This window comes from Meleagris gallopavo, chromosome 3, assembly GCF_905368555.1.
Source record: "Meleagris gallopavo chromosome 3, MGAL_WU_HG_1.1, whole genome shotgun sequence".
Lineage (NCBI taxonomy): Eukaryota > Metazoa > Chordata > Aves > Galliformes > Phasianidae > Meleagris > Meleagris gallopavo.
Genome location: NC_139406.1, coordinates 6,442,630 through 6,469,640, shown reverse-complemented (window position 1 = coordinate 6,469,640; position 27,011 = coordinate 6,442,630). Strand labels below are relative to the sequence as shown.

Here is a 27,011-nt window from a genome sequence, read left to right as displayed (position 1 = left end):
CTTACTTGTAAAACTTAATTGTGGGCTCAACAGCCAGCATCACAAAGGGTGCAACAGTATAGCACACTGCGAGCTGCGTGACAACCCAGGTGGCAACGTCATAGGTCATCTTGAGAGGCACTGATGAGAGGAAGTAATGTCTGCAATTGTTTCTTATCTGAAAGTCCAGGAGAAATAAACAGAAAATATCAAAAATGTATTTCTTAGGCAAAGTCACAAAAATATACTGTAGTGTATGCATTGCACTCTCCACTGAATGTTAGCATGGAAAGCACTGAGAGTAGAAAAGCAGGCAGAATTGCATTGACTGGCATATTAAGATCCTGCAGTCAATCTGTGGTAAACAAAAGAGTTGCCCATTTTCTTCACTCAGCAAGGTGCTCTAGCCATAGGGGCTAATACTGATTGCTCGTTTAATGCAGCTTTCAAACTGACCTGATTATCTATCCATAGTCAAACTCCATGTCAATAGTGGTGCTTCCCAGCCCCACCCAAGTGGCTGGTTCAGCCTTGAGGGGTCACCAGTGATAAATGCATTATCAGTGACTCACAAAATCTGTGTGGCCTTTGGTGACTCTACTCAAGATAAGGTCCATAAACAGAGCCCAGCTCACTGCATCAACATGATAACAGTCCAAATGGCTAATAGCCAAACAGGCTGATGCTCAGCCCATCACAGTGTCTTCTGAAAGACTGCGCTTAGAGCTGATTATAAGTCAGCACACACACAGGACATAAATGAGCAGAAGTACGGACTCAAGCTTAACCAATGCCAAGCTATTTTGATTGCATTCATCTAGGCAGCAGCACTACCAAACTTCTAACTGTACACTCATGCAATGCTTTCTCTGACAGCCAGGGGCAGCATCGTAGCACACACAAAATTAGTGCTGACTAACTGCTGGGATACTTGGTAATTAGCATTAACAAAGTTGCACTGAACATCAACCCCTGCAAAGGCAGGACAGAGAGCTCACAGCAGGGACAAGCTGCTTGAAAGTGCCAGGGTGGTCCCTGCAGTTGATAGTTGGAGAGCATCTACTGAGGGCCTTGGAAGAGAACAACAAAAGGTACATACTGCTCTGGCTGCGAGTGTGATAAGGATTCCAGTGAGAAACGTAAAATAATATCCAGGATAGATACCATGCCACAGGGCTGACAGGACAAATGTTAAAGCCGTAGGATACCAAGGAGCTCTGTCATAACAAACACTGTGAAGAAGAAAACAAAACAAGTGGCTGAATCCAGCAGAAGAATGGAAACTGTACTTCAAATCCTTCTCAGTTGTTAACATCTCGCTGTTTTCTCACATGTCTCATCTTGTCTCAGTTACAGACCAAGACATGAGCCGTTCTCTCTTCATTTATTTGGAAGGTTAGCTAGAAAGAGTTAGCATGCTTTTATGCAATGAGTATCCAAAAAGCACCTTTAAAAATACTTCCAGCACTCATAGCAATAAGTAATTAAAATGGAAGAGAGCAGGCAAGATTTCTCATTCACCATTACACCTCTATACTGGAATTACACACTTCTCTACAAAAATCTGATGGTTAATCAAGAACAAGTAGAAGGACAAACAGACATCATTAGCCCACCCTTCCCTGGCAAACAAAAGTTTTTTTAGGCATTGTCATCTGAGAGATGCTAGGAACAACAGGGACTGCTTTTGGCTATCGTAAAGCAGGGGATTCCTGCTAACTTTAGCAGCCCAAAATCTTACTTCAAAGATGCAAGTGAATGATACCAGTTGAAGGATACACTAGCAAGTCTGTGTATCTACCTGAGTTTTAAATGAAATGTTGTGTTTCAAAGAAAATAGTCAAAATAATGCATTTCCTACCACATCATTTGAATTATGAAAAATTGTAGATAGTAAAATTAAGTTAGTAGATAGTAAAATAACATCTAACAACAAAAATAGTAATGATAACCACAACATATCTTTGCCATCATTTTAGGCACTACATTAACTGACTATACTCCGAGCTTTAATCATGCCAAAAAGTGTAATAAGCAACAGGAGATAGATCTAGCTACAAAATCTAGGCTTATGCTAGTATTTACATGAGCAACAGACAGGGTTTAAAATAAGAAACTTCTTCTCCATATCCTAAACAGAGGCTCAGTAGCAAGCATCTTGTGATAACTCCAAGTTGGACTACACTCTGAAGATTTGGACTTCTCTCCATGTTCTAATTGAACTGGATCCCAATGACCCAAAGAAGCTTGATTCTGATAGTAACATGCATGGGAAACATAATATAGTATAGCAAGAACAATGAAGGCAAAGAGCAGCCTAAAAGATGCCGGCAAAATGCTTTTACTTTTTGCTTTAGAAGATCTGAACTGTTCATTTGTGGCTCATATATAAAAAGTGAACATTTTACATTTGCAGGAATAAAACTGTATAGAATCACAGAATCCTTAGAATTGGAAAGAACCTCTGAAGGCTGTCTGGTCTAAGTTCCCTGCAATGAACACGGACACCACAGCTAGACCAGGTTGCCCAGGGCCTCCAGCCTCACCTTGAAAGTCTCCAGGAATGGGGCATCAATCACAACATTATGTAACCTGTTCCAGTGCCTCATCACCTTCACTGTAAAAGACTTTTTCCTTATAACCTTAATCTGATTTCCTAACTTAAATCTACCCTCCTTGAGCTTGTGAGAACCTAATGAGGTTCAACAAGGCCAAGTACAGGGTGCTGCACTTGGGCAGGGGCAATCCCAGGTATTTATACAAACTGGGAGAAGAACCTCTTGAGAGCAGCCCTGCAGAGAAGGACTTGGGGGTCCTGGTGGACGAGAAGCTGGACATGAGCCAGCAGTGTGCGCTTGCAGCCTGGAAGGCCAACTGAGTTCTGGGCTCATTAAAAAAGGGGTGGCCAGCAGGGAGAGGGAGGTGATCGTCTCCCTCTACTCGGCTCTTGTGAGGCCCCACCTGCAGTGCTGTGTCCAGGCCTGGGGCCCCCAGTAAAGGAAGGATGTGGAGCTCTTGGAATGGGTCCAGAGGAGGGCACTAAGATGATCAGAGGCCTGGAGCACCTCTCCTATGAGGAAAGGTTGAGGGGATTGTTTAGCTTGGAGAAGGGAAGGCTTCGGGGAAACCTCATTGTGGCCTTCCAATGTTTGAAAGGAGCGTATAAACAGGAGGGGGAATGACTGTTCACATGGATGGATAGTGATAGGACAAGGGGGAATGGTTCTAAACTAAGGGGAGGTTTAGGTTAGATATTAGGAGGAGGTTTTTCACTCAGAGGGTGGTGAGGCACTGGAACAGGTTGCCCAAGGAGGTTGTGGACGCCCCATCCCTGGAGGCATTCAAGGCCAGGCTGGATGTGGCTCTGGGCAGCCTGGTCTGGTGGTTGGTGACCCTGCACATAGCAGGGGGTTGGAACTGTGGTCAACTGTGGTTGGAATCATTGTGGTCCTCTTTTCAACCCAGGCCCTTCTATGATTCCCGTTGTTCCATCACCACAAACCCTGCTCCAGACTCTGTCTCCTTCTTTCCTGTAGTTCCTGTTTAGATTCTGAAAGGCCACTATGAGGTCACCTCACAGCTTTCTTTTATAGCACCAAACACCACTACATTCCACTAACTGTTACAGGCAGAGGGAACAAAGAAAGAACAAAAGACTATACATGTATGGAGATTCACTGTCAGTTTTTTTCAGGACGTGTAAACCCAAGCAAATTACTCTTCCACTACACTTACCGTTTCAGCCAGGCAGCTGTCTGAATATTCCAGTTTTCAATGTACATTTTAAAACTTGTTGCAGTCTAAGAAAGAAGTTCACGTGAAATGTTAGTATTGAAACCTGTAAAATAATACTTGCATTTTAGATTAGAGAAATGATAGACATGAAAAATATTCCTTTTAGTAGCTGATTATCATGAGGATTGTGCAACAGTCCATCATTACAATAATATATTTTGGGATGGAATTAACTAGGTTGATTGCTGCTAGCAGTTGGCATTTGCTTTGTTTTGTAAATTTAAATATGTTTGATTATTTTTCAAATGATGGGAAATGTGAAGAGCTTTCTCCTTTTTAAAGTTTGGCCTTCCCTACAGTTCATAAGCAGCTTCATTTCTGGAAGAGAGATTTTGCTACCCATTACGCAGTGTGGAATTCCCTAGACTGTCATTAAAACAAAGTGTTATGAAAACTAAAATAAATGCATTATTATTTGAAGAAGGAGGAAAATTGGAAAAACGTGGACAGAGTAATGACAAGACTAAATTTAGAACCTAGCTTTCAATCTACTATCCAGCTTGAGAAACTGGAGTGGACTCCAGGATCCTGGGGGAACTATTTGTACCTCCCCACAGCATCAGTTCCCCTAATCTGAGGGAACTGCTGGATCCTGTCCAGCATCAGCTCCTCTAACCCTAGCCAATCCCCATCTCTGGTAGTTCCCTGACCCCACTCCCCCTTGCTCCATGCTTTATGACAGCAACCTCCCAGGGTCTCCTCATCAAGTAGGGATAAATAACTAGTCTCCAGTGATTCAGTAAAACCACATCATTTTGTCTTATCAGGTGAAGTCAAAGGAACACTAAAAAGAAGGACTAAAGACAAAGGTTTCTGAGGGGAAATATTCAGATATATTTGTGCTTTCACACAAGAATCCTGAAGATTGGCACTTCACACTCTGATGATAAAGTTAGAAATGATTAGCAATTCCCAATGCAGTACTGCCACATTTTAATTGCATTACTGCACCAAAAGAAGCCAAGAAAAGTATAATTTCTCATCCAACTAATACTGACACTGTCTTTTGTCTGCCTTTTAGTTCCCTTCACACTAGCAAGAAAGAAAAGGATCACTGGCTGCCAGAATATGTATGCTGCCAAGGTTTTCTTCAAATTCCCCACAACACGTTTAAGCACTTGTCACATTTTAATGCCCTCACAACTCCTGTTACATGCTTGTCTTTAACTGACTACTACAAATCAGCTCAGTCACATTTACCACTTAAGTTCCCAATCCTCATATAGTTTTACACAAAAACTTAGTGATTCCTGCTTAAAATGTACTGTGCAGTCACACTTAAACTATAACTCCCAGAACTGCCATTGGCGTACAAAGAAACGCTTACGTGAAGTGACACTGTCTGTAGCCTCTCTTCTCATTACATGTCCAAACCAACTGAGGATGTTTTATTTCCTGCTGACTCAGATGCCCTCTCAAATAAAACCGGGAAATTTGCAAAGACACAGTAGATCATCACACCTGGCAGGGCTTCTGAGGCTAGCGTGACTCCTCTGCTTTACAATCCTGGAGATAATTTCTCCACTCCAAGCCCTGTTATTTGCGTAAAGGAAAAAACTTCTACAGCTCCTGTGGACCTGCATCGTTGAGCAGGTAGAGAAAAGTTCCTGTTTACTTTGCTAACTTAAATGAAGAGCATTGCTTGCACTTCACTGTCCTCCTTTCAACATGAATTGCCCTAGCCCATCCAGCTGGGAATTGTCTCCTGCCCCCAAGCCAAATTAGATATTGATTCAAGATCTCAGAGTGGTACTTAGGGTGCTGTCAACATTGAGGAGCATAAAGCATTTATGGGATGCGTATTCTGCACCACTCAATGAGAGAAGTGTACAGAGGATTACAGTAAAAAAAAATAAAATAAAAAAAAATGAAGAAAGAAAGAAACAGATAAATGATTTTGAGAAAGAGAGAATGTACAAAGATAGTTCCAGCTTTGGCATCTTTCAACATTTTTCAACTAAGAATTACAAGAGCTGCTTTATTTTTGAGAAGAGCTATTACAGCACATTTGCTTAGTCACAGGTCACTCAGCCATAAAGCAAATTGTTTTAATCTGCTTTTCCTTTTAAAAGCATAACTACAGAGTTACAGAGAGAAGTTCCTCCCATTTCTAAAGAAAAGCAGCTTTTAGAAAAAAACAGTTTCAGACGTGAACATTTTCACATCCCCCTGGCATTCAGAGAATATTCTTTAGAGTAAATAAATAATGATGCTGGCCACTTCCTTATCAAAGGAAAAATGTAAGTTTTTTACAAAAGACTAATAGACATTAAAAGCATGCTGCAGTAACAAGAAAAACATGCGATATATGTTTGAGAAAACACATGGTTTGCTGGATAGAGCTCCAGATCGGCTGCCACCTAAGCTCAGCATGGCCTCGACAGTTTCCATACAGGTTTCCCTGTATCTGTTACAGCTCCCACCCCTGCTTGTCCCTATTTAGAAGAGGCACTCCAGCCACGTGCAGGAACCCAGCTCTTCCATGTGTTTGTGCATTTTCTGCTGATGACAGCCTCTCTCTCAGTACCACCACTCATCTCAACTGGGTTATGAAAGGGGACGACTCCTTGAAGTAGATGGATGGAATACACTGCAGATGGTGAAGAATCATAGCTCCAAGCAATTTATTGACCCACTGAACTCAGCCACAATCTACAGTAATTGACTGCTCATTTATTAAACATCTGATTAATCATTTATTAGCCCTCTATAAACTATTTACAATTGCAACCTGGATATAGAGCATTACAAAGGCTGCGTGACAGATGCTATTTATCTGCCCAACAGATAAAATACAAAACCTCTCCAAATTAAAGATAGGCAGCCTGGTGGCATGGATTTACTTTCACTCCAACAAACAATCTCCCCACTATCATACTTATTTATCTGTAGTCATGCCAATGTGGCTACTCATTTAACTCACCTCAATGTTCCAGATATTTAAGTTGGACAACAGGTCCCAACGAAAAGCACCTCTTTCATCAACTCCACTGAATCCATACCCAGCTGCATTGTTGACTGCATCTGCTGCAATACAAAAGCAAAACGGGTCAAATCAGACTGCTGGAGAAGTGTTTTCTTGCAGCTGCATATGGCACTAAACATTCAAGCCATCTTTGTAGGACTTGGTATCTTCTCTTTCAAAAACAAGTTTGTCTTGGCAGAGGGATGACCTGGACAAGGAGATTGAGTACACCCTCAGTAAACTGACACTAAGTCAGAAGGAACTGTCAATCTGCCGGAGGGTAGGAAGGCCCTTCTCAGGGATCTGGACAGGTTGGATAGTTGGACTGAGGCCAGTGGGATGAGGTTCAGCAAGGCCAAATGTCAGATCCTATACTTCAGCTACAACAACCCCAGGCAATGCTACAGGCTTGGGGCAGAATGGCTGGAAGTGGTGTAGAAGAAATTGTGTTGGTCAAAGCTTGGCTGAACGTTAACCATTAGCATGCCAAGGTGGCCAAGAAAGCTGATGGCATCCTGGTTTGTATCAGTAATATTGTTGCCAGCAGGAGCAAGGAGGCGATCATCCCGCTGTACTCAACGCTGGTGAGACTGCACCTTGAGTACTGCTCAGTTTGGAGCCTCTCGTTCCAAAAATAACATTGAGGCTCTAGAGCATGTCCAGAGAAGGGCAACGAAGCTGGTGAGGGGACTGGAATACAAGTCTTATAAGAAGTGACTGACAGAACTGGAATTTAGTCTGGAAGAGACTCAAGGGAGACCTTATTGTCCTACAGCTGCCTGAAAGGAGGTTACTGTGGCGAGCTGGCAGTTGACCTCTTCCCCCATGTAACTAGTGAAAGGACTAGAGGAAATGCCCTCAAGTAGCACCAGGGGAGGTTCAGGTAGGATATCAGGAAAAATTTCTTCTCAGAAAGAGTGGTCAGGCACTGGAAAGGGCTGTTCAGGGAGGTGATTGAGTCACTGTCCCTGGAGGTGTTCAAGATCTTCAAGACATGGTTAGTAAGAAAATACTGTTGATAGGTGGATGAATGGACAAGATGATCTTGGAGGTCTTTTCCAACCTTAGTGATTCTATGATTTCTTCTTCCTTGTCCTATCACTATTTATCCATGTAAAAAGTTGTTTTCCCTTCTGCTTATAAGCCTTATTTAAGTACTGGAAGGCCGCTATGAGGTCTCCCCAGAGTGTTTTCTTTTCCAAGCTAAACAATTCCAAACACTGAGCCATTGACAACAGCCCTCTGGCTGTAACCATCCAAACAAATACTTTTCCCTTGAATAGACAAGCCTTCAAATCCATATTTCTCCTCTTAAGAGATAAAGATGTGGTGTGGGACCATGTCAGAGACCTTGCGCAACTCAGGCAGACAAAATCAGTTGCCATTCTTTTGTCCACCAATGCTGTCACTTTATCACAGAAGGCCACCAGATTGGTCAGGCACTATCTACCGTTGGTGAAGCTGTGCTGGCTGCCTCGTGTCACCTCTTCATCTTGCATGTGGCTTAACATAGCTTCCAGAAGGATCTGTTACATGATTTTCCCAGGCACAGACGAGAGGAAGTTCATCAACCTGTAGTTTCCTGGGTTTCCTTTCTCACTTTTTAAAAAATGGGAGTGATGTTTCCTTTTTTCCAGTTACTAGGGACTTCACTTGACAGACAAAAAATTTCAAATATGATGGAGAACGGCTTGGCTACTGCATCAGCCAGTCCCTGCAGGACCCTAGGAAGAATGTCATTTGGCCCCACAGGCTTGTAGACATTCAGCCTCATGAGGGGGTGACTTGCTCTTCTCTTACAGTGGGAGGAATTTTGCTCCCATGATCCCCACATAGAGGTTCAGGAATATGAGAGGTGTGGGAAACTTGAATCCCAGTGAAGACTGAAGCAAAGAGCTTGTGAATTACCTCAATCTCTTCCGTTTCTGTTGAAGCCAGTTTTCCCTTCTTATATGTCAGAGGGGGTACGCTCTCCTTTGACTGTCTCTTCTGACCAAGGTAGAATCATAGAATTATAGAATTCTTAGAGTTGGAAGGGACCTTTGAAGGTCATCTAGTCCAAATCCCCTGCAGTGAACAGGGACACCACAACTAGACCAGGCTGCCCAGGGCCTTATCCATCCTCAACTTGAAAGTCTCCAGGGACAGGGTATCAACCACAACATATGTAATCTGTTCCAGTGCCTCACCACCCTCACTATATAAGATTTTTTCCTTATATCTAACCTAAATTTACCCTCTTAAGGTACCTGTAGAATTCCTTGCTATTTTACACATCCCTCACCAAGTTTAGTTCCACTTGCACCCTGAGTTAATATTTTCCCTAAAAAAATGTCTGGAAGTCCCAGCACTTCCCAGAACTCAGAAAAACTGTACTGTCTACAAGACGTGTTCACCATTTCAGTGAGAGTTACAACATGGTTTTTTAATTAGGAATTTTATTCTCACTTAGGCAAACTCATTGCTTAGTGTCTCATTAAAGTACCTGACCATCTCTACAAATGAAATATTGAGTAACTTAAATCACAGAATTAACAACTATAAGTCTAAATAAAAGCTTGGATAACAGTACGGCTTTCATTTATTGCACTTCTTGCTGTTGTAGTTAAGCACAGTTCAGCTCCACAGGCTGAAGTTCTTGTAGTTTCCCAAGGCACCGGGTAACTATTTGCCCTTGCCTGGGAGCCATTTGATCACTGGAACTCAAATCCTGCTTGTAACATACCCCTACCAGAAACCTATTATCAATTTAACAAAAAAATAGGAGGTGTTCATTATCGTGTAGATGCAGCCACCACTGGGGATATAGGAAGAAAAAGGAAAGCAAAAATACAGTTAAGGCTTTTCCTTTTAGATCAATTACAGAATATAAGCTTGCAATAAGTCAAGCTTAAAAAGGTCAGTGTTTATTTCTGGAGAGTGAAAACTGATTTTGCCATGTAAGTGCCAGGAACACAGGCACAACTTCTTGGAGAAGCTCCAAAGTGAAAAACCAGGGAGAGAACTTAATTAAAAACAACAATGGAAATAAATAAGTAAATAGAAAAATAAATAAGCAACATTGTCTAACTGGACACTTTCCATTGACTTTCCAATTTACTAAAAAGGCTAGATTTTATTGTTGGAAAGAAAGTCTTCCAACTTTTATATCTTTCCCTGTTTAAAAAAACAAACACAAAACAAGCTTGTTGGAAATTATATTTACTGTATGGCCTGCCAGCATCTTGCTATGAGACCAGTGAAAAGACTTATAGGATTCCACCTGCTAATAGACTGTCACTGCCAGAGGAGGTTTGTTCCTCCTCGCTCGATGGGTAGTAGGGACACTTAATGCTTTTTTGCCAAATGCAAGAAATCAGAAATCCAGGGGCACAGCCACACCACAGATATCCAAGACTCTTGTTTCACGTGCTAACATCCTATAGAAAAGCATGGTTTAAGCAAAGAAGTATCTTAGCTGTCCAGCCTTCCAGTTACTTGTGAAAACCCAATCTCCATGAAGTTCAACAGAGGTTTCCCTGCTGATTTCAACAGCTCTAGTATATTGGTTTTGCTCCACACAAACCCTTGGAGGTAGGCACTCAATTCCAAATTGCTTTCAACAGCGGCTCTGAGTTAAGTTTGTAGCTACATTCACATGATTATTGCTAGCACAGGGAGAAACTGAATTTTCTATCTTGCATCTGACTTTTCATCAATCTGGAGGAACTCATCATTGCAGTTCTCACACAATAGTATAACTGTCCCCTTCTAAAAGTAGGAAGTGCTTATCAGCAGTTTCAGCAAGCACTTTCAGAATGCCTTATGCCATGCCACAGAAAGCTAAACAGTGAAAGGATAAAATGTCTGCTGTTTTGTTGCCTGAATTTGTAATGTGAATAACAGAGACCTCACCCATCAGCATGCAATGCATGCTTTTCCCAAAACCCCTCCACTGCAAGATGTTTCTGCAGCCTCTAAGGCTCACCCATGTCCTAACTCAGTTAATCTCTTTGATAATGACCTGATAGTTAAATATGACGTTGGAAAACTTTTAGGTGACAATTTGAGTACCTCTAAAAAAGAGTTGTTCAGCAAACAATTCTTTATCTCATAGCATTTCCTGCCCCAGAGATGCTAATCTTCAGTGTTTTTTTCTGGATCTGTCAATTTTATTTTCAGCATCACAGTGAATTTCCCTAGTTCTTTCCATGCTATCTCAATGATATTCTCAGATTCAACTACGTGTGTCTCTGCAGAATCTATCTACACACAAAGTCTTGCAATATCAGCAAAAATTTCAGTCTCACAATTTTCAGCCTAGACAAGAAGGATTCGTATTTTCATACACAGACAGGAAAGGTGACTTCTAAAAGGAAGAAGATAAAATAGAAAAAGATTATTTTGAGCACCGAGCTAGCTGGATTCTAATACTGAAGCCAAAGCGATTTGCATCTCTCAATAATGAACTCTCTTCTTTTCATTTTCCTTGCAGAAGCTCTTGGGTCCTTCCTGTTGCCTTCATCATTCTCCACCTGCCCCACGGTTCTTTGTTCCTTTCTCAACTGCTCAAGGTTAGCACCACACAGTGCCCTGCAGGCAAAGCCTATCTGCAGTTCCCCCCAGGAACCACAGCTTTCTAATACAGATGCACAGGCAGAAGTCCCATAACAAAAGAGAGGTCTGTTTACATTGTAACATATCTGTAAGCCTGAGCATGACTAATTTTAGCCTCCTGACCCCATGACATAAGTGTCAAAATCGAGGTTTAAAGAGGCAATCTTTTCTTTTTTTTTCCTATGAATATGTGTAAAAATTTCTTTAGTGCAATTACAAAACTTGAAGAGAAAATTGTTATATTGACTTTACTGGTGAGAAGCTGAAAAATAGAATAGTTTCCAGAGGCAGAGGATGTCAGACAAATTGGAAGAGATTTTATGCACATCTCCTCACTTCAGTTGGAACCATTGCCAGCAGGAACGTGTGTACATCTCCTGTGTGAACTACAGGTCTACAGAACATTTCATTTCATTGCTTTCTCACCGTATCAGACCTTTTCACCCTCCTTCCCACTTATGAAATGATTTGTTACAAAAATAAGTGATATAGCCAAACTTACCTAACGTCCATGCAAAGTAATACTTTGGTTTTGCAGATTGTGTCACAACATATAGGTAACCAAGCCTTGTTAAGAAGGGTGTTTTATCAAGAAATTCATTATCAATAATATATGCCATAGGAAAGTTCTTGGTAAGTGTCAAGAATAAAACAAGAGATATCAGTGTGATACACAGCTTGTACATCACCGCTCCCTAAAAAATAAAGGACAGTGAAATGTTAATGAGAAGCATTTGCTTGAGGGAAGAAAAAAGCAGTGCTCATGACAAATAAAGGCAGTGCTCATGACATACAAAAATAACATTATTTGAGAACCAATAAAATTAGCAGTGACAACAATGACAATAATTAATTTAGAAGATGTGACCAAAAAAAGACACAGTCCAAGCTTATGTCTGACACGATTTACTGAACTAACTAGAGACAGGTACAGACAAGTGAAAATTGGCTGTGAACTTCATCGGAGGCATCAGTCAGTGGAGGTTTTAAAATGAGGAAAGAAACTAACAATAAAAGAAACCAAAATAAAAAGGAAAAAGCTTTACTATATGCACTGTCATGTTTCGGAATGAAAGACTGGATTCCTCCTAGAAGCCAAAAGCATTAGTATTCAGTACAATGGCAGGCCTTACTGTCCAGCTGCCATCCAGATGTCTTGCTAAAATCACTTGTCAAAAAAGCATACATCTCGTACAGCAGCATACTTTCCCATGACACAGGGTATCTGCTACACCATGCTGCTTTCTATGGCTACTCTTTAGCTTTTTATATACTAAAATAATTGCATCATTTCAGTAGTTAGAAGCTCAACTTCATTTAGGCATCAAGAGCAAACACTGCTTGATATGGGCACAATAAAAAAGGTAAATGAGGCATTTGGGTGCCATGTAAAAACTGAGTAAAAATAATGCACTTTGGAAAATATAAAAATTTCCCACTGTGCATTAATAAATTAATGTGTATTTATTTTAAAATGGTTACAATGCGAATTTTAATAATCTCTGCAAACTTGAAGGTAACACAGTGAGGGCCTTATTCTGATATCAGTAAGACTAGTGCAAATCTGAAGTAACATTACTATAGTCTTGCAAAACATCTGGACGTACTACAGTTTCTAATTAGCCATGACTTCTTTACTCCTAACATATCCTGCATTACAAGCAGGATTTGACTTCACCTTCTGATACGTGTGCTGTTTTCCTCATCTGTCTGGAGCTGAACTGCAATTCACAGCTATTAGAACCTGCGGAGAATTCCCACTGCTGCACAAAGGACACCACTGACCAATGACCCGTTCTGCAAGCCAAATATATTTGGGGAATTCAATGGAAGATACAGCCCCTTCACCCCTGACCCTACGATGAAAACATCAGATGCTTTACAGGAAAAAAAAAAAACAAAAACACATTGTAACATTTACTGGAAAGTTAACTCAAAATGTTTTTTTCCTCTTTGTTTTTAATTATGAGAATCCTCTCTTCTCCCTTGCAATCAATCTTTGTCATTTTAAAACTTACAGTTGGAGAAGGATCAGGAAGTCTGTCATAACCCTTCTGCTTCCAGTTCACTTCTAATAGTTTCATGTGCACATGCCTCCCTTCAATGAAAGCTATATAATCCTTGTAATTGCTGCAAGGTCCAGCTATGATGCTCATAAAATTGAGGAGATAGCTTAAATACTCCAGTAAAGAAGGTCTTGTCCTGTAAAAATCATCCACGCACAAAAAAAGAAAGCAAGATTAAAACATAGCAAATGTTTAAATGAACATTTTGAGTTGTACTGTCCACCTCAGCCCTCTTCTACGACTCTCCAATAGCTGAAAGCTAATTTTATCTTAAAAAAAAAAAAAAGTGTTTTGTTTTGTTTTGTTTTGTTTTTTAAAGATGAAGCACAGCTTTTCTTATATTCCAGCGCTGTCTGGCAGACGGTAGTTAGAACAAGGGTAATGAGTATTGTGGAAATGCACAAACCCTCAGGTGAACAAATGCTACCAATCTGAAAAGCTACAGTTTTATTATGAGAAACCTTTAGCTTAAGTATTCACTCTAACACACTGACTTGTATGCTCTGATCAGGCCAGCAGCAACAACAGTGAGAAGCTGGTGCTGTTCCAGACATGTGCCCAGTAAGTCATGGGTCAGTAAGGGATAGAAGACCACCAGCTAAGTAATGTCAGTCCCACCAAGCTGTGCAACGCAACACTTTGTGTTGTTATGCAAACTATAGGGCAGGGAGCTTTTAAGAAACAACAGACAGGAGCTCTCCACCACCCTTCTGAAAGCAGCTGCCTGCACAGTCTGACCCTCCAAAAAAACGGGAAGCATGATGTGAGACATACAGGAACAGAATGAAGAGGCTCTCTGTCCTTCTGTGCAAATAAAGGAAGTAATTGCTTGTATTGCAACACAAACAGGAAAAGGAAGTAGAGTGAAAACATTTAAATCAAAAGACATCTGAAGAAAAAAAAGTCAGAGAAGGTTCATCTTGTTTGCTATTTCCATTTTGCAGGGCATAACTCGTAAGTTCCTTTGGAGGTTTTAGCATTAGATGTAAAACGAAAAAGATTCACTGTCATTGCAACAGATCAGTGGGATTGAAAAGAAAGATGTGCAGGCCTCTAGTGCAGTTTCTAAAGTATTGAGCTACCTTTATTTATGTGGCAGAAAACATGAAGCCTTAAATTCTGTACTGAGATACACAGTGTTCTCCATTAATGTGCTAATAGCTCCCACATTAAAAGAGAATCCAGAGCACAGTATTTCAGGACTCTCCTGTCCAAGATACAGATGAGCATGCATAAGCAAAAACCTACTTAAAATTCTTTCTGATTTAAACATAAATTTCTAGCAGAAAAACTAAGCAACAGTTAAGCATTTGCTCTTGCGTACTTTTATTCTGAAGTGGAATTAGTTTGAATAAACAGTTAGCTTAGCCAGGATTTTCTGCATTCATTCTGTGGGTTATTGTAGATGCTAGTGTCTGAATGATACATTCCCTGCTGAAATAATTTCACAGAAAGATGCAGAGAACTATTTGGGCTAAGGCTCATCTTTTCTGTTACGCAAAATAAGAACATTGATTCGGGTTTCTGAGAGTAAAGATAAAAATAAGATTAAAAATAAAGTCATTAGTTTCAGCTTAGGTTGAGCACGGAGGTGGGTGGGGAGACATGAGCAATGCGTAAAGGAATGTACAGAGGATGAGTGAGAAACAAGAACAGACCAAAAACAGAGGGAAGACAAAAGGCTGTATTACCAAAGGGGATTTAAAACTCCTCAATTATGGTTTCTCTGCCACTGACACTTGAGTTATTGACATCCTCGCCTACATTATGAGCTCCTCTACTGTACAAGGAAAAAAAAAAAGCCTGTTTGGTGAGAATTTGACTGGAATTAATCATACGGTCACAAGGACCCAGTGCAGCTGAAGAATATGCTGTGAGCTTTAAAAATAGGCAAAAAGCTATGGGCCACAGCAAAAGTTATATAAATCTCCCTACAAGATACTTGCTTCTCAAGAAAGTACTCTCTTAGTTTTAGAAATTCATAGGCAGATTTTTTGAGAGCTCTATTTTCTGTCATAGAAATAATTTCCTTGGCCCTCAACATATACTTCAAGGTGAAAAGGTGAAAAGTAATAGCATATAATGATGCTAATTTTCCCAAAAAAAAAAAATAATAATAATTCACTGTATCCTGCATCTGTGTTAAGGGACGAGACAGAAAAAAAAGCTGTTTGAGCACATGATCAACATGCTGTCTCCCTGTAAAAAATGAGAAGGCAAGTCCCATAACTTGAAGGACTAGGAGCATTAATGCTGTGGAGGGAGACAGGAGAAAATAAAATTTCAGTGCCTGAGAATTATGGTGAAGGAAAGCAGTACTTAGAGTGTCAGAGTTAAGTCAAAATGGATTTTTAGTATGTAGTTTGCCAACAGAGGAGGAGTATTCTGTTGTTGAAAAATAGTGTATCAGAGATAAAACGAAGACAACAGGCAAAAAGCCTACACAATACAACCTTAGTTTGAATGTTAAGGGTTTGAATCAACAAAAGCCACTTCTGTTGTACTTGGAGGATACATTTAAGTCAGTGAGATGATGCCAAGTACTCAAGTGCTTTAGAGACAAGCACAGGGTGATAAAGGTTCAAGTTCTAGGCTGAAGAAATGAGGAATACAGCAGAGAAGCTGTGTTCATATTAGGAGGGTAGCAACAGTACTATTACAAAAACAAAATTCCTCAAGCAAATAGAAAAAGCACGAAGCTCTTTGTCTTTTTATGGACTAGGAAGAAGAAGGTAACATTTTCATGGCTGGACCACCAACTACTATTGACACTGAAAAAAAAAAAGAAAAAACCCAAATCCTAAATTTCTTCAGATGAAATTAACACACATCAAAGCAGGAGTTGAATTCTTACTTCACAGCAAGTCGATTCTGCTCAGCAGTAAGTTCCTCAGCTTGTCGCCCTATTCCTAGGAAGAAAAGTCACATTAGATCTTTCTGAAAGCCATCTCCAAAGCCTTATGTTTGTATCTCATGGGCAGGAAGTTCCTAAAGCCAGAAGCTTCAAGATTTCTTTGTCACGAGCAGTTGTAATATATAGCTCAATTCCCAACTTTTAGGTCAAGTATATTCATATTCCCTTTATCCTGTTCCTTATCTCATGCCCCCTTTTTCACCCTAGATACACTTCCAGGATTGCAGTCACAGTATTTCCACACAGACAATGCAACTCGCAATGCCACCAACTGGCAACAACCCCCAGCAGCCTCTGCTAACGGTCCTGTGCGGGAAAAACCTCTGTTCCCAGAAGCTGCCTGCTCATTTAGGCTCCAGCCTCCTGCTGTCTCCTTGGTGAGAAATGGAGCATTTCACAGCAGGAGGATCAGGCAGTGGAAGAGAAACGGGCTCTCAAGAAACAGAAGCTTCATGAGTGTGAACTAGCAGCCTGGCTGCCTGCTGCTGGAGCAAGCTGAAACTCACAGATTGTTAACAACCTGGAATTGTATAAGGCCCAGACTGGAAGAGTGAACTACCATTGAGTTCATTAGAGCTTTGGGGCCAGAGGCAGAGAACAGACTCAGGTCCCAAGAAACCTATAGGAAAATCTTGTATAATGGCCAGCATGTAAACAGATGTTGCTTACAGCAGCAAGTATCTTAATAACCTTCACTCTGAAGCCTTAGCTGTGCTTACTGTGAGAAATCCTGCCAGCTTCAGCAGAACTCACCATGGGATGAGTCACAGCACTTGATGCTGAGCATACACACATACATCATCACTAAATCAGGGGCTTTGTATCACTTATCATTACAGTCCTCAGTGTACTGGCCATAATTATTGATGTGCACATTTAAGACCGATTACCTAAAAAGACTGCTGATAAGATGCTCAGATCCCTTCTTTCTTCGCTACTTCATTTCCTCAATACTGAGAGGGTGTAAACTCCAGGGAAACAATTAAGTGCTTAGTTACTTCAGGAGCTGGTTATTTTGTCCATTTCCATTTAAGGGCAGCTGCATCAAATTTTTACAAATTTAGATTTGTCTGAACTGCAAGCTGTCTCCATTTGAGCAACCATTCCATGTGTGGTCATTTAATGAGCCTTTTCCATTATCATTAAGCTGTAGGAATTTTGCTTTAAGATGCTCCCATCCCTTTCTGCTATCTCTTTCCTTCTCCATTTTAATTTACCTTTAGTATTCTAGTAGATACAGGCTGCACATCACTGTGGTATGCAGCGATATCTGAGCTGACTGGTTCAAATAACAGGAGAAGAGAAGCCCTGGCAACATGAAAGTTAACAACAAAGTCAATTAGCCCATGCAGACCTTCAAGCTGTGCTTGCTATAACCAGCTAGAAGTAATAGATTGTATTAGCTTTACACAGCAAAGTTTTGGGGGCTGTGAGGTTGGCCCCTTGAGCAGAGCCCAGCGCTACCCCATGTCAGATCAAAGCCAGCTTCAGCTGCAAGATCAGACTTTGGACCAGAGCTGCAACCTTCAGAGAGGAGCCTGTGGTGGAACAGGAGGAACTGGGAGAGCTGCCACCTGTGGGGACCTGTGCTGCAGCAGTGCACTCCTGAAGGGTTGGCCCTGTGGTACAGAGCCATGTTGGAGCAGTGCTTGGAGAGCTGCAGCCTGTGAGAAGCCTGTGAAAGAGCAGTTTGAGAAGGATGGCATCCTGTGGGAGGGACCTCGCATGGAGCAGGGGCAGAGAGCAGCCATGAAGGAGTAGCAGATACGAAGCATTATGAACTGACCGCATCCCCTGTTCCCTGTTCCCTTCCACTGCTTGGGGACAGGAAATACAAGAAAGTGAATGGAAGGAAAATGTTTTTATTTGCTTTTAGTTTTACTGCCCTAATCTGTTAGTAGTAGGCAAAAAATTAGTCTCCTATTCTGCTCTGCTTGCAATGGTACCCGATGAGTGATCTCCTCATCCTTATTTCAACCTGGAGCCCTTCCTCATTGGATTTTCTCCCTCTCTTCCTCTAAGAACAGGGAGTGAGGGAGCAGTGTGGTGGATTTCAGTTGCCTATCAGGGTGAAATCACGGCACAGACAGACCCATTCAACATAAACTTGGCTTGCAAATGCCAGATCCTGCAGTCTGTAGAGGCCACCACCTAAATCTAGATCACAGCAGTTCTAGAGCTTAGGCAACCGTAGCTTATAAAACAGTGGGCCTCAGGAATTGGAAGTTCATAGTGCAACATCAACAGATGTAAGCAATAATAGTATTGATGACAATTAGCATTTCTAGTCTTTGCTATCACAGCACAGAGTAAGAATGAAAACAACACTATTTTACTTGCAACTCTGCTTTTCCCACAGAAAAATCAATTGAATTCCACCTCCCACAACTCATTAAATATGTCACAGAATGGCTCAGATTGGGGATCTTAAAGATCATCTAATTCAAATCCTCCTGCCATGAGCAGGGTTGCCAACCACTGGATCAGGCTGCCTGGGGCTCCATTCAATCTAGCCTTGAATGCCTCCAGAGATGGGAAATCCATAACCTCTCTGGGCAACCTGTTGCAGCACCTCACCACTCTCTGAATAAAAAATTTCTTCCTAGCATCTAACTTAAATCTCTTTAAAGCCATTTTCCCTATTGATATCATTTATGCTGTCAGTACTATTGACAGCATAAGCTTTCTACATTGATTTTTAATGGACGAAGCTAAAGATCAAATACAGCTCTTGATTTGTGAGAATCAAGAATTACTTCAGAAAGCTTAACAGAGATGCATTATAGCGTTTAAACAGTAAAAGCAGATACAAAATAAAATCCAAACTTAATGCCAAAGAAGCAGAGATTACACAAGGAAAAATGGTTGTCTTCATTACTGATAGGACAGTTTGATTCTAGAGAGCTGATTAAAACTTAACATCTCTTGTTTTTCTCTACAAAGCATTTTTTCTTCTTCACTTGGGGCATCTCACTGAACTACATTCATCTTCTCCGTTATTCAGCCACAGAATGTACTGGGAATAAAAATGTTGTCTTCATGGGAAGAAATTCCCTTACCATCATGTAGTTGGCATGCAAGCGTTGTGATCTTCTGTGTAATTATCATCAGTGGACTGTAACAAAGACAGACACAGCAGTTACACATCTTGTAATACAAATTATTCTCAACTTTCTTACTGAATGTCTTTATCCCTTTAAAAGGCATAACTGTATTAGCAACAAGTGGAAAACATCCAATTAAAATTGAAGGAGCAACTCAGGCATAAGACAATTGCCTGAGTTCAAAACAATCCCACAGTAACTTGCACTGGAATTTTTAATTGCTAAGCACACACAAAGCCTTATTTTATGCCTCCCCACCCCACAGCAGTGCAAATTGTAATTCAGAAGTCATGCCATTAAGGACTAGCAGATTCTGCAGTCCAGTGTGCTTCCTTCCACGCAAAGACCAAATTCAAGCCCCATAGGATGCAACAGCAGAATACAGCAGTATTGCTGTAACATAACGCTGCCTTTCCTTGCTGTTAACTCTCCAATCATCTGTTTCCTCACTGTCTGAAACAAATGCCCACTCTGCGGATACACATACTTATTTCCATATGTGAATAGTCCAATTGATAAAGTGCAAATACCAGAATAGCTCAGAATAGTCAGCATGACACAACGTCCCTCCTGCTTCTTGGCTTTGTGACTGCTGTGTGGACAGCCTGCTCATCCAACTGGGAGTGTTTGGCACGTGGGATCTGGAGACTCCCAAATACATGAGCTAGGTGAACCTAAGCCAGGTTTATAGACTGCAGTGACAACAGCTTTAGGGCCAACCAAACAAGCAATATACAAACAGCCATTACATTCTATAGCACTGCTTATATTTCCAATATCTGGCTTTACAGAGATTCTTAGTACTGTGGGCTGCCACAGCTGACAGGGGAAAAAAAAAGGCAAAATACAGCTTTGTGATAGAAAGAAGAGGAACAAACTGTGAGAAAAATCAATCACCCTCACAAGGAGAGGCTCCATAACCGCTACCCATGTACTGCTTTTAAGTGCTGCAGAGCCCTAAACACCAAACCCACCATTAAACACCTGTAATCTGGAAGAGTCCATGCCAGGAAAAGGGATTGAAGAGAATGTGCTGCACTTGTCTCCCTATATTATTTTGCCACTGCAGATACCAGCACGGGGTGCCTGAGTTCTAGACCTACATAATTGTAACAGCCACTGGGTGATGAGGACACAATTACTTTTAAAGTATTATTTACAATGATTACATGTAACATCAGTTCCACTCCAGAAATTTGATTTGTCTGAGCACTAATATAATGGATTATTCCTTAACTTGGTCATAAATTAACAGCATAAACCATATGAAGGTTTTACCTTGAACATTAATGATGTCTTCAAAACAAGTTAGAAGAGGAAAGAGGAAACCTTCTATTTACAGAGTTTGACTGGTATGGAGAACTTTTTAAAGGCAAATAGATGACCACTAAAAATTTATTTTAAACACTGTGACAAATTTTCTGGGATCCAACGAAAGAAAAAAATGTTGAAGGCTTTTTTTTTTTTTTTTTTTTTTTAGCTCAAGCACTGTATTTACCTCATCCACTTCCCAAGATAAGGAAAAAAAGAGTTACATTCCATGATACCTCTGTCTAAAATAACAGTCAAATATTAATATCCTGCATGGTTTTGTAAGAGATTCTGAACCATCCTTACCCTAAACCAACCCACTAGTTACAGTCAAATGTAAACCCAAAGGCACCCAAAGGCTAGATAAACTGTATACAATCTCATCATCCTCATCATCCCACTGTGATAAATCAAACTGATTTTCAAGATAATTAATATGCTGAGCACAGTAAAAAAAGACTACTGGAAAAAGATATTTTTTTCATTCAAAGTGGTCTCTTTTTTTTATATACTAAATGTACTTGATCTGTTTCAAGAGTCTACACATAATTCTGTGTAGGTAGGGTAATTTGCATTTTCTAACTAAAACCAGGAGAACATGTATTATCAGCCAATTTTTAATCAGAAACTATTTTTATGGTTTCAGCAGTATCCTCTAGAAATATCAGTAAAAACACTTGCACATGAAATCCAGAACAAGCTTTTATATATAGAAATCTGGAATACAACTGTAACACAAGTGTCTCTGCAGCATTAATTCCTGGGTCATCTAGACCACAGCTAAAGAATAGACAAATCTACTAACGACTTTTCTTCATTGTTCAGGCAGCTCCAATAATGTGAAAAAGTCATTCTAAGTTTTATTCCAATTAATCTTCCAATTTTACGAAAAGTTCATTACAACTGTTTTCGCCAGTATTTTATACAATGTATTTCTCAGGTTTTCCCATTCAAATTCTAGCTTTGCTTTCAAAGATACATAAATCCCAACCCTTTAAGGATACAAAAAAAGCAAGCTTTTTAATCCTTAGGAGAGAAAGAGACTTTCGGTGAAGCAGCAGTCCTAGTGATATAAACACAGACTTTTATTTTGTCAGTACTTGACCTTTTAGCTCTATGGGTGAACACCAAGACTTGTTTAAAATTGCTTCAATTTGTAGTGTGTCCGTCTTACAGCAAGCACTTTATGCTGACGTTGAAGTGTGTAAATTTTAACCTTGGGCTCAGAGCCAAAATTCTACGCCTTTAAATGACTAAATTTAGATACTTGTCTTTGAAGATCAGGCCCCTCACTGTAAGCCTGAGAGATCCAAAATGCAAACAATTCTGATGCGCTGATTAACCAATGGAAGCGAGAGCACAGCCTGCATTAAAACTGTAAACACAGAGAAGACAGAGGTCATTTTTATCTATATTAGGAATTCATTGTCTCATTCACAGCTCATTGTACCCCAGTAGAACAAACGAGTCTCACGTGCATTTTCATCAGAGAAGACACATCGTCTCCCTCCCTCAAGCCTGAACTCCAGAGAAGACATCAAACACGACAATCCCAGCCCAGGGTTGGGAGGGAGACCCTCAGAATGGATCTGAAGCACATGTAGCTCTGCCTCCTGCCACTCTCATGTTACAGATCCACCCATCTATTCCACATCCTGCTCGGGAAGGTGGAAGCCTGCTGTTAGGAGAAATGGATTACACTCTCTAAATCTTTCACAAGATCAGCATCAAGTATCATCAGACGTTTCACACAATGAGTGAGCAAGGTTTCAGGTGAGCAGGGAGTATCTTCTTCCTCCTTCATCCGTCAATCATTCTCCCTCGGGGCCTGAGCCTTCACCACAAGAGAGGGCACGGCACAAGGCAATAGCAGTGCTGGGACTCTCCATCCTCCTAGCACCCTACTGAGATGTGGGGCCACCCCTTCTGCACAACCATAGCTTGTCCCACTCCTCCCTGCAACACACACATCGCTCACGCACACACTGAGCAAGTCTAAAACGGCTTTTGTTTCTTCAGAATAAAAAATGTACCCTTTTATGCATCTTCACAGAGCGACGCATGAGAACGCAAATCTGAAATCACTATTGAAGTCAGACACAGAAAATAAACTTAAATTTAGGGAAAAAAAATGGACAAACAAAATAACACCATTTCTTATATATCCACATGAGTTCTGATTATTAAAACTTGGCAATATGAGAATTGAAGAAAGGAAGTTCACAAAACTATAGAACTTCCAATGACCTTTTCTTTCTCCCAGATTTTGAGAGAAATGCATGAGTTATTGAGAGTGGAACAAATTGTTAGGTCAAAATTTTAAAACTTATTTAATAATTTAAACTAATTTTAAAAGACAATCTACCTGCTTGCATTTATAAACAGACCTACTTGCATTTACAGATAAAGCATGAAGATCTACCCTCAGGAGCACAGCATTTGAAATAAAATATGTGTTTAAGAAGCCCAAAACAGTTGAACCCCATCATATAATATATCATATATATTGCCACCCTCAGCAAGTTTGCTGATGATACGAAGTTGGGAGGATTGGCTGACACGCCTGAAGGCTGTGCTGCCATTCAGCGAGACCTGGACAGGCTGGAGAGCTGGGCAGTGAGAAACCGGATGAGGTTCAACAAAAGCAAGTGTAGGGTCTTACACCTAGGGAGGAATAATTGCATGCATCGGTACAGGCTGGGGGATGAGCTGCTGGAGAGGAGCTCTGCAGAGAGGGACCTGGGCGTCCTGGTGGATGACAGGTTGGCCATGAGCCAGCAGTGTGCCCTCGTGGCCAAAAAGGCCAATGGCATTCTGGGGTGCATTAAGAAGAGCGTGTCCAGCAGGTCGAGGGAGGTGATCCTCCCCCTCTACTCTGCCCTGGTAAGGCCTCATCTGGAGTACTGTGTCCAGTTCTGGGCTCCACAGTTCAAAAAAGACAGGGATCTCTTGGAAAGAGTCCAGCGGAGGGCCACAAAGATGGTGAAGGGCCTGGAGCATCTCCCCTATGGAGAAAAGCTAAGTGAACTGGGTCTGTTTAGCCTTGAGAAAAGAAGACTGAGAGGGGACCTGATCCAGGTTTATAAATATCTGAGGTGTGGCGGCCATAGCGGTGAGGCCAGTCTCTTTTCAGTGGTACGTGGAGACAGGACGAGGGGAAACGGACATCAGCTGCAGCACAGGAAGTTTCGCACGAATGTGCGTAAGAACTTCTTCACGGTGAGGTGATGGAGCACTGGAACAGGCTGCCCAGGGAGGTTGTGGAGTCTCCTTCTCTGGAGATATTCAAGTCTCGCCTGGACGCCTACCTGTGTGACCTGGTGTAGGGAACCTGCTTTGGCAGGGGGGTTGGTCTCGATGATCTCTAGAGGTCCCTTCCAACCCCTACAATTCTGTGATTCTGTGATATATGAACACCTTCCAACTGCTTTGCAGCTACTTCCTGTGTTGTATAAATGCACATCCTCCTTTTTCCACCTGTACTACTAAACTCCACAGTCACAAACTAGCACAGATACATAGAATTAGATTTTTTGTGATTTTTTCCTCTTTGTTTTATACACTGACTAAGAGTTTAATAACAAATTGTAGCTTGTATTGCACCTCCCATACACAAATCATACTGGCCAACTTTTAATTAAGAATTCCCAGGAATTCAATATGAAATAATAATATAATTTTTAGGGAATTTTATGAAATACATTATTAGTATGGAACAATTTCAAGAAATAAAAAATCTCTTCTACCTAAATGTAGATGTCTTGAAAAACAAGACAAAGATGCAACAGTTTACAGAATGCTGAATAAGGATGAAGGGTTTTGCTCCCTTAATTAAGCTTTCAAAATGAAAACATGCCAGATCGTGTCATTTTCAAACTTGATTTATCCCAGCAGAATAAATTTGCTCAGCAACACAGGCCAATGGAACTAAGGATGCCAGCATCAGTTTGTTGCCTGCTATGGGGATCTTTCCCATATCAGAAACTGGATTCTGCACTGGGCAAACCTCAGTGCTTATGAACCAAGCAGAGTCTGCCTGACCTTAGGTAATCCCATGGAGAAGTCTGGCACACCAGAGCTACAAATAGTTTCCACTGACCTGATTTCACTAAGCGAGTAGGTGGAGAATAAGGGCTCGTTGCAACAAAAAAAGTCAGCAGACATTTCTTTCAGGTTTATCTTTTTAGCCTGGAAAGCAGTACGAGGAGCTCACATAGTCACACTCCACTGTGATATTTACTGCGCTGGCAGAGGGATCGCTGAGACAGGGACACAACAAGGTTGTATTTCCCTTTTCAACAGAAAAATGAACAACTGAAGCACACACAGAATTTGATTATATATGTTCATGCCTACTCCTCCATTCCCAGTTTGCTTCACGTAGGTGTTTTTTTGGTGAAAGCTCCCAAATAGTGTATTTTACACTTTCATGATAGAAATGTTTCACTTCAAAGATTATCTGTTTCTGGAGACGTATCCCAGGGCACACCTGATATATGGGGTTCCATGGTATTGACTGACTACTTGAATCTTGGCTAACTGGTACTTCCCATATGTGGCTCTTTCTGTGTAATCAATGGTAAGTCATCTCAGCAGTTTCAAGCACACAAAAAGCCTGGCAGAGCAGCCAGGCAGTGAGCAAGCACAGAAACCAGAATAGCCCTTTAAAAACAAACAAACAAACAAACAAACAAATAAAAAAAACCCTGCCTTTACCAGTAGTTATAATAGCAGAAAACAGCCCCAAACTTCACTGCCCCCCCTGCATTTGCTCTGCTATACTGCCGCTGGATACCTGACCTTACCAAGAGCTTCCAGAGCTTCTGGAACGTACACCACAATGTACTACACTACACACATTTTAAGGAGGAAAAAAAAAAAAAAACACAACAAAAAAACTATATTCAGAGGATTGAGTAGCATTTCTGCACTGTGGTTCAACATGGCATTGGGAAACAGAGTAGATCTATGCCTGTTGTCTGCAATATTATGAAATGTTGGTCAGATAATGCATGAATGCAAAGAGGAGACCAAAAAGCTTTATGTTCTTAATCAAGCAAAGGATTGAAGCAGACATAGAACTTTACATGGATGAGGAGCTACCCTGAATTCTGTCCAGATGATCATATGCATGTGGTGTTTGTTCAAAAAGCTTGCTAGATTGAAAACATATCCATTTGTAATTTTCAAAAATCCCGACCAAAATCTCTTGATTTTAAACTAATTTTTCCCTAACAACATAATATTACTATACTTGGTCTGAAGCCTTGACACAAAGAACAAAAATGTATGTTGGTATTACAGCTTTTATAACATTGTATAGAAACCAGGCAACTTACCAGCATAATCCTCTTAGCATAAAGAAAAAATAAGAGAAAAAGAGAAAAATTGTTAGGATTTAGTTTTCCTAGGTACAATGTATTAATGCTAAGCAAACAAAGCAAAATGAAACGTGCATGTTTCTCTCAAAGACTGATTTGAATGATGGGGGAAGCAGAGTTCAGCTATTTTACAATTAGTGTCCAAAAAAAAAAAAAGTAATTGAACTTTCACTGAGGAAGCTGATAGAAAAAAAGTCGTCACCACATTTTTTGAGATAATATAAATGAAAGAAATATTATTAAATTTAAATATAAAAAATATATTTTTATATAATCAAAATCTAAGCATAGCAAACTGGAATTTATTATCATTATAACCTGTCACATAGTTTAAAACAAGTGAACTTTTCATCTAAGTACAGTGAAACACGTGAAAACTCAAACCAAGAAGTTGCTACAATTGGCTTGAGCATAGTTTTGATTGTTAGTCAGTGAACAAACATACTGTTGGCAGGACTTAGAAGAATTAGCTATTCGCCAGTACAGAACAAGTTTCCTTACTTCTTAAACTTGAAGTGATGAGTCACATCTTGATCTTCCATTTTTGTTTAGTTAAAACATGACTCAAAAGTTACCTTGCTCTCTGTCCACCTCTACATGCATTTTAAAAGCCGTGTTCTCAAAAAGGAATACAGAATCCCAAACAAATAGTACAATCATTAATAAAGAACCAAAAAATACATTTACTAACACTTACAGAAAGGGTTATGCATGCACTTTTGTGCACTGTTTAGGTGCACAGAGTAGGTCACAAGAGCAAATAAGCTATGCCACAAAGAAAACTAAGGGTCTAAAGTACCTCCCCTATGAGGAAAGACTCAGTGACCTGGGACTCTTCAGTCTGGAGAAGACTGATTTGGGGATCTTATCAGTGCTTATAAATACCTAAAGGGTAGGAGT

The 27,011-nt window shown here is 40.6% G+C and overlaps 1 protein-coding gene across 3 annotated transcripts in view; it reads right to left on the bottom strand.

The window, feature by feature from the left end:
• Window positions 1–27,011, bottom strand: part of MBOAT1 (membrane bound glycerophospholipid O-acyltransferase 1) — a 59,470-nt gene that overhangs the window by 3,597 nt on the left and 28,862 nt on the right. For all 3 annotated transcript variants that reach the window (XM_085220119.1, XM_010708475.4, XM_019613803.3), the window contains 8 exons: window positions 19,375–19,430; window positions 16,256–16,310; window positions 13,354–13,537; window positions 11,838–12,030; window positions 6,698–6,801; window positions 3,715–3,779; window positions 1,079–1,211; window positions 6–157 (listed from right to left, as the gene is read on the bottom strand). In XM_085220119.1, coding sequence (XP_085076245.1) covers window positions 6–157; window positions 1,079–1,211; window positions 3,715–3,779; window positions 6,698–6,801; window positions 11,838–12,030; window positions 13,354–13,537; window positions 16,256–16,310; window positions 19,375–19,430 — 942 coding nt within the window. The remainder of the gene's footprint in view (window positions 1–5; window positions 158–1,078; window positions 1,212–3,714; window positions 3,780–6,697; window positions 6,802–11,837; window positions 12,031–13,353; window positions 13,538–16,255; window positions 16,311–19,374; window positions 19,431–27,011) is intronic.